Consider the following 8,569-nt stretch of genomic DNA (forward strand, 5'->3'; position numbering starts at 1 on the left):
ACCAGATCCCGCTGGATGAGTCCTGCTGACTTCAACATTCACATGAGTCTCTGTACATGAACATGGTAAAATGAAAAGTCAAACACCTTGGACATGACAGGTATGTAGGCTACTATGTTTCAGGAATGGCACAAAGGTGTGTGACTGTTTAAGTCTTTGTCTTTAGATCAGTGTGTTTACTAATGTGCTTTTTGTCCTTTGTTGTGTATCTTTGGATTATGTTGTGTTGTAAATAAATCGAGACAATCTAAAAGCCATTCTTTTTTTAATTTTCCTCATTCTTTGTGCAAGGCTCCTCATATACCCCTTTTCCACCAAAAAAGAACGGGTTCGGAACTGGTGCTGGTTCAAAGTTGGTTCGGAGTTGGTTCAACTTGCGAACCTCCTCAGAACCTGTTTGTTTTTCCACTTCTAGAGCGCCCAGCGAACGACGTCGTTACGTCACTGTGTACGTCGCTTTACGTCTCAGCTAGAAACGCTTGCAAGTACAACATTACTTTGGGATTATCTCTAACTCGTGAACCAAGAAGGCTTTAAAAACAATTGAAATATGTAAGTCTTTTAATCTTTTCCTTTGATCTGTAATCTTTTCTGATTAGTTATGTACACCTGTCTTGTCTTTTTTTTCTCTCCGTTTATTTGTTCTATTTTGTGACTGTTTTCTTCTTTGCTTACATAATGTTTTCAATTAAAAAAATTAAAAAAAAGCTAGAAATGCTTGCGCCAACTTCAACCATAACAATTACAATGGCGGACTACATCGTGTTTCTGCAAATGTTTCTCCTGGCTTTGCGGTCAGAAAAGATGTTTAGGACACATCTAAACCCGCCCCCAGCCCCCGACGTAAGCATGACGTGGTAAAAGAACGGTTCTCTGGTTCTAGTCCAGCAAAGAGTTGGTGCCGCTTTGGAACCAGTTTTCCTGGCCGAGAACCGGTTCTTTGGCTGTCGAAACACAAAGAACTGGTTCGCGCGCAGGCACCGGCTCCGAACCGGCTCTCAAAACGCTTTGGTGGAAAAGGGGTAATAATGATCGGGCATGATAGCACCTGATAGGGCCATTAGGGGAGGGTCTTTGTCTTTCTCAGGTGTAAAATGCATTCATATTAATGAGAGATTCACGCATCCTCGCATAAAGCGTTCTCACACAAAACAAGTCATACAAATTTTAAATCAATATATTGTCTTATCTAAATGAGTATGCAGGATGATTTTCACATAGTTTTGGAGCAAATATTTTAGGCTATGTGATACAATTTTCAAAAGTCTTGTGAAGAAATAATCAATGGGTTTATTGACCTTATTTCAGTGACATTTTTTTTTGTTTTTTCACAAACCACGCATAAACATTATTATCTTAAAAATACAAACATGTACATACATGTTGCTCACATATTACTCTAGCCCCGTTTGTGCTATATAGAGTGAATTTACACCTTTGCCATTAACATGTTTATAAATAACTGAAAAAAGCACAAATGTCAGATTATGTCAGAACACCTCAAGGACCCCAAAAACCCCTTAGACCCCAGAGGGTTAAAACACTCTCAGATAAGATTGCAGAACAGGAACAGCATTCACCGTCTGGCTCCGAAGCGAAAGACAAGGACGCGAGGCATTATATGCTCGTACCGCGATGCACAGCAGCTGGTGCGATTATCGAATGCCAATGTGCATTGGCTCGTTTAGTTACACTCGAAGTAGATAGGCTCTCGCAAGTGATCCCCATTTGTCAGAATCACTTCTGACTCACGTCAATGTGAGCTGACGAAGGCGATCTAAAAATACAATATGGTGATTTAAATTATATTTGTACTTTCACTTTTTAGGAGTTCTAATTGCAAAGCGAGTCAAAATGACTATTACCAAACTTTAAAGGGCTAGTTCATCCAAAAACTAAAAGTCTGTCTTCATTTACTCACCGTCATGTCATTCTCGTGTGTAACGCATGCACATACATTAGAACGTCAGTTTTACAAATATTACAGAATTGCAGTAAGTGCGTTGATCAGCAAATCTGTTTATCAAATAAAGTGATATGTGTCTGCAGAATGCAGTTTACATCACCGATACATATTGTTGAATTTTATATTCCGCGATATATTGATATATCATTACACCCCTGATTTTTTTCTTGGTTCGGATAACTTTCACAAGATAGCCTTTCTAAATGGACCAAAATTTGTAAAGTGTAAGTAAACTGTCCTCTCATTTGTCAGAGTGCACGTTTATGTTGTGGGATTCCACTCATATCATTAATCTATGGTGGCCGAGAGAGCTAAACGTGCTGCAACTGAAGAAGACACAAGCAAATAGAAAAACACCTGCAAATTAAGAAAACATCTTATAATAATAATCACAACCTTTATTTTCTATAGCGACTTTAAATGTACATCTCAAAGCGCTGTTCGATCCCCATTTTCCACCATCTTCATCAGTTTCACAACACATGTGTGCTCTAAATAATTTCCTCATTATTTTCACCTGGGATGTTCCCATGATAACGCAGCATGGTGTCCATCAGCTCAATAGCTGTTATTACCAGAAATATCTTCTTATTGCTGTTAACATAAGTGTTGCAAATAAAAAAACATTTTATACAAAAAAGTTTTTAAAATATGCGTTATATATTTGTGTGCGAGTGTCCCAACTTTAAAACTTGCTGTCTCATATTTAGACCCTGCGTTACCTAACATTTCTTATGAAACATAACAAAATTTGTACAATGTAACTGATATACAGATTAATATCTTTCCCTCATGTTCTTTTTCTCTATATTTTCCATTTATTTAATTTAGTTTTCTCATTAGTATTCTCATGATATTGAAATACATTTTGTATATTGTATACAAAGTTGTATGTCATAAACATGTCATCGCTGTATGTTTTGCAAAAAAAATTTAAATAATAATAATAATAATAATAATAATAATAATAATAATAAAGTAGACTTTGAGCTGTAAGCATGTCCCAGCCGGGTTCGTCGCTTATTGGGGTCCCCTGGAAACATTTCCGCTGTGGTCTGTGCTATTTGCAGCGCATTTCTTTATTTGGTTGTGATTATTTGGAGCACACACGTGTTGTGAAACTGATGAAGATGTGTTCTTAATTTGCAGGTGTTTATCTATTTGCATGGGTTTTCTTCAGTTGCAGCACGTTGAGCTCTCTCGGCCACCGTAGTAATCCATCCGGATGGGTAAACAATACCTTTGCGGGCTCAAAGAGGGTATGAGCATGACGTCACCGTCGAGAGAGAACCAAAGAAATATAAATAACTGATTATGTTGCACACAAAGTATGCGTTTTCCCCGAGAGGTTTTTCTTTTTCTATGATTTTTTTGTATAGTAAAATAAAAACCTGTAGCTGCAGTTTACCCCTTTTTTGACCAAATAAAAAGTTGTCACATAAATACCTTGTCAGAAATACCGTAAAAACTCATCAAACTCTGTAATAAAGCCTGGTTCGTTGGGTTGGATTGCTTTCTCAATCTCACGACAAGTAAAATCGGTCCGATATGCCCTTAATGTAGGCCGAGACCAACTCATTTAGGGCATCTCGGACCGATTTTTTTTGGTGTGGATCAGAGCAAGATTGCCATATTCATAAATGCCTAAACTAACCGAACTAAGTGGGAAACGCATCAGGTTCCGAAACAAATGCTCCAAACAAGCCAGGTGTTAAAACGCCCTAAGAGTTAACATGGGAATTCATCTCTCTACCTAGAGGAAACCATGCTGGGTGAGATAAGACTGACAAGAACACAGGAAGCTGGGGCAACAAACCTCAGCACTAACTTTTAACCCAAAACATGGGCTGTTTCCTGTCTTCACACACACACAAAAAAATAAAATAGAAAATGTAATTTGTGAGCCAATCATGTCCTGAATTTCTAATTCAGAGAGAAGCATACATAAGCTAACATATGGCGTGATGATGACACTAAAACCACAATCAATCACCCAATAAAGCTAAAAGTGCTGATCTGTGAACAACCATTTATGGGGGAATGTGATACCCACATTACATCCCAGAAGAGTATTTACTGTGGTTTAGTGCTTCTCTCAGTGGTGGCCTGATGACTATCATTGTGGGTTTGAGGACCCTTTTAAAGTCATGATTTATTCAGACAATGACGTCTGTAAAGACAGTGATGTAAAGACATGCGTGTGTGCTTGAAACAGCCTGTGCTGAGTACATCTGGTAGTTAAGAGGTACGAGCTGGTTTCTGCACAGTGTTCAGTGCGGAATAACACAAAGGTCAACAATTGACCTTTCTCAACTCAACGGGTCAAAAGCATCCAAAATACTACCAGTCAGTAGTTTAAAGCACCTATGTGTAGTTTTTTAGGTATTTTATTATCTAAAATCAATATTATTATTCAAATGTGTCCTCAATGGTGTACAAATACCTCTGCCAATTATCTGACTTATCCTCGTAAACGAAGAATTTATTATCTTTATACACATGTGACCGGTAGGTCCACGGAGGCTTCCATGTCGTTCCGCCATCTTGAAAAACTATAATAGCAGAGAGGGTCAAAAAGTACTAGGCCAACGCGTTTCCACAACAAGTTTTTGTTCAGAGCCAGCGTCACGTAACTGAAAGCAGCAGGAACGGAGGAGCAGAGCAGTGAGAGGCGCTTGTCACTGCCCCGGCAAGTTTAAAAGGCTGCATTGCACTGTTATTATTCATACTGTAACATTAGTTTGTTCGTTGTGTCAAGTTGCAGTTTGTTTGAAATAACAAACCTGTTCACCCGAAGGAAAATTCGACAAAGTTCTATTAGAAGACATCCTATCATAGCTTTTTGGGACATAACAGCTACCGTAGATGCAACACGCATTTGAAAAAGCGAGGCGGACAATTCGTTTGAATGCAAAATACAATTTGACCGCTAGGTGGGAAAAAATTCCTACACAATGTCCCTTTAAGGCCAAACCTTATAATATTGTAAACGTGACTTAAGAGGAAGAAGAGGATAAAAAAATTACTTACGCTATTAGTAGGTCATCTGGTACTATACGAAAGAGGGAAACAAAGAGATACATGGTTACAGTTTTATAAACCTGAGAAATGTTAAAGCACCAAGCATTATGTTAAAGCACAAAAGCAACTGGCGGTCTTTTGGCGGTCTTTTGACTGGCGGTCAAAAGTTTTGAATAATTTAGATTAGTCTCTTAGACTAGATAGTCTCTTCTACTCACCAAGAGGGTGCACTTATTTGAACAAAAATACAATAAAAACTGTGATATTGTGAAATATTATTACAACTTAAAACAACTGTTTAGTTTTTTATATATATTTTAAAATGTCTTTTATTCCTTTTATGGCAAAACTGAATTTTCAGCAGCGTCACATGATTTTTCAGAAATTCTTCTAATATGCTGACTTGGTTCTTTTCTTCTTATTATTATAAACTTATTATAAACATTTCTTATTATTATCAACATTTCTTATTATTATCAATGTTGAAAACAGTACTGCAACTTCATGATAAATGATCATTCAAATGTTTGGGACAATAGAAAATCAAGGATGTATTAAATTGATTCATATGTATACTCGTATGTTACAAAATATTTCCATTTCAAATAAATGCTGTGCATTGAACTTTCTTTTCATCAAAGAATCCGGTAAAAATTTAGTTTCCACCAAATTATTTTAGCAGCAAAAAACAAAAGCCAGCAAATTACAATGATTTCTGAAGAATCATGAGACACTGAAGACTGAATTGGCTACTGAGAATTCAGTTTTGACATCACAAATAACATTTTAAAATACATTAATAATATTTCACAATATTACTGTTAACTGTATTTTTGATCAAATAAATTCAACCTTGGTGAGTATAAGAGACTTCTTCCAAAAACACTTTCTAAACTTTGGACAGCCAGTGCATGGTAAATGAAATACAAAATCTGGAAAAAATAACTACTTAATAGTTAAGTACATGTTAAAGATAGTAATAATAACCAATTATCAGTCATCCAAAACATCCTAATTTGGTTGTTTATTTTGGTCACCAATGTTCTCTGGAGAAAGACCCAAACAAATACAAATTGAAACGACATCTCAATCTCAAACACACTAGAGCGATCATTACTTCTCTAATCATCCTCCCTAGATATTTCTCTCTGGCATTGCTTGACATCAAAATACCAGCAAAATAATGTCGTTACTCTTATACAGATGTTCTGCATTAGGTCTTGTCTGCACACACATAAAGGTTTCACAAAAACTCTTATGAGCTTATTGATATTCTGATACATTTAATACAAGGATTCAAATTGCCATTAGGTTCTGAGGAACATGATGCTTTAAGGACATATTTTAACCGAAGTCCCTATATTTTGAATTTTATATTAAAGAAAAGCCTCAATACCATAGGCCATAAGACACACATTAAAAATAAAATAAAACCCACAGTACATGTTAGCTGTTTCAAACAGTTGTGAACTCCAGCAGTTGTGCTTGAAAGACATGCTGCTGTCTGATAGATGGGCCATGGTATTAGTGCGCTACCCTGTGTCCCAATTAGAAATTGCAGCTATTGCTACTCTCTTATCTTCTAAACTAAAGAGTAAAACGTTATTGTTAAAGTTCACTAACTTCACTGTTCACTTGATACATATGTATTATTAGGCCTAAGCTATGTTTTATGTCTGAGACCTAACTGAAAATCTTTTAACTAGAAATAAACTGAAATTTTATGGTCTAGATGTTTTAGGTTAAATGTGAAGAACAAGTTGCCTTTTGGAACCATATCAAATCGTGCTGAGCACATGATTATCATACTAAACCTACTATCCAAATACTGTAAAACTCATATTTGTATTGTAATTATGAACTGAAAATTATCCCCTTGCCTTGTTACACAATTTACTTTGATATTATCATTTGAAGGCTATATCACAATATGCACATTATGTACACTTGTGATCAGAGACTTCTGTGTACTGTGTGTGTGTGTGTGTGTGTGTGTGTGTGTGTGTGTGTGTGTGTGTGTGTGTGTGTGTGTGTGTGTGTGTGTGTGTGTGTGTGTGTGTGTGTGTGTGTGGCCTGGTAAACCCTACCTTATGGGGACAAAATGTCCCCATAAGGATGGCAATATCTGAAATCCTTGTTCGTGTGGGGACATTTTTTGGTCCCCATGAGGAAAACAGCTTATAAATCATACTAAGTGATGTTTTTTGAAAATGTAAAAATGCAGAAGTTTTCTGTGATGGGTAGGTTTAGGGGTAGGGTTAGTGTAAGGGAATAGAATATACAGTTTGTACAGTATAAAAATCATTATGTCTATGGAAAGTCCCCATAAAACATGGAAACACTACGTGTGTGTGTGTGTGTGTGTGTGTGTGTGTGTGTGTGTGTGTGTGTGTGTGTGTGTGTGTGTGTGTGTGTGTGTGTGTGTGTGTGTGTGTGATTAGCTTATTGTGTAGTACTATGTATGTTAACTAGTTTTCTAGTGTACTGCAAATGTTTCTGTAATGTTTCATCAGTCAATGGCTTCATCCAGCTGACTTGATATCAGTGAGCTTGAGCTTAATACTTACCCTTATTTGTCTCAGAGTAAGTTCTCTGAAGGTCTTTCAAAATCTGCGCAGCAACAGAAAGCAGAGATGAGTCCATAATTTACCTGAAAACTAAAACACGTTTCATTTGTCATTGTATAATAACGCCTGTAAATAATGTAAAATTTTTAAAGCTTTTCATTGGGATCTGTAATTATTTATATTATATATAACGATAGTATACTATGAAATTACTTGTCTTTAGTATATTTTTTCTCTTGCAAAACTGTATTGTGTAGTTAATTACAGGAGTTAACACTTAACGTTACTAGAAGTGTTCATATTTAGTATGTCCTCTCTATTAAGGTGCTTCTCAAACCTGTCCTGACCTGGAGTCTCCACCACTGTCTGCATATTTTTGCTCAAATGAGCTGGTGAGTGGACTGTACAAAATGTGCAGGGATGGGGAAGGTTTGAGAAGCACTGGAAAATGATCTTAAATTATCTAAACTACCTGAAACAAGCAAACCAATAAAATCAACAACTAAACATTGTATCTGAAAAAAAAACTTCAAGACGATTCGATGGGCGATTCTAAAAGCATCAACTGACCGAATATCTGCTGAATATATAAAGATTCGCGTGCCGCGTTTACACAGTAACTTACATATATTTACCGTGTTCGCGTTTCCCGCATAGACAGTAAAAGACAGTGCTGTTTCCCGCAGCACTCATTTGATGTTCTTCTTCTTCAGTAGTTTGTAAGACGTATAACATACCGTTGGTTTTTACCGCCACCTATGGTACTTGGACAGCATGGACAATTTATTTAAACCCTTTAAAAAGAAAAGAATATAACCCAGTAATAATATTAACAACTACTAAAATAATAGTAATAATAAAACAAACAATTGAGAAGAATAAGTTTCTTCTTCAATTTTAACTATTTAATACTATAATTTCCTCTGTAAAATGTCTGCACTGAAAATGTGCTGGGGCCTGATAGCCTATAAACGTTGCATATGCACAAAATTAAATATGAATGGTTATCATTATT

At 36.3% G+C, this 8,569-nt stretch overlaps 1 protein-coding gene across 5 annotated transcripts in view; it reads right to left on the bottom strand.

Moving 5' to 3' along the window:
- The window catches only part of zswim7 (zinc finger, SWIM-type containing 7), a 97,889-nt gene extending 89,591 nt beyond the window's left edge, over positions 1-8,298 (bottom strand). For 3 of the 5 annotated variants that reach the window (XR_013204185.1, XM_077231931.1, XM_077231928.1), the window contains exons 1-4: positions 8,230-8,298; positions 8,180-8,198; positions 7,555-7,644; positions 4,997-5,018 (exon numbers count right to left, since the gene is read on the bottom strand). Coding sequence is in view for 4 of the 5 variants with exons in the window: in XM_077231931.1 (XP_077088046.1) it covers positions 4,997-5,018; positions 7,555-7,630 (98 nt within the window). In the remaining variant the exon portion in view is untranslated. The other 2 variants (XM_077231929.1, XM_077231930.1) reach the window with 2 other exon arrangements.
- Positions 8,299-8,569: the final 271 nt, after the last annotated feature.

The sequence above is a fragment of the Siphateles boraxobius genome, unplaced genomic scaffold (assembly GCF_051911475.1).
Source record: "Siphateles boraxobius isolate OS27281-9 unplaced genomic scaffold, OSU_SipBor_1 16, whole genome shotgun sequence".
Taxonomy (NCBI): Eukaryota; Metazoa; Chordata; class Actinopteri; order Cypriniformes; family Leuciscidae; genus Siphateles; species Siphateles boraxobius.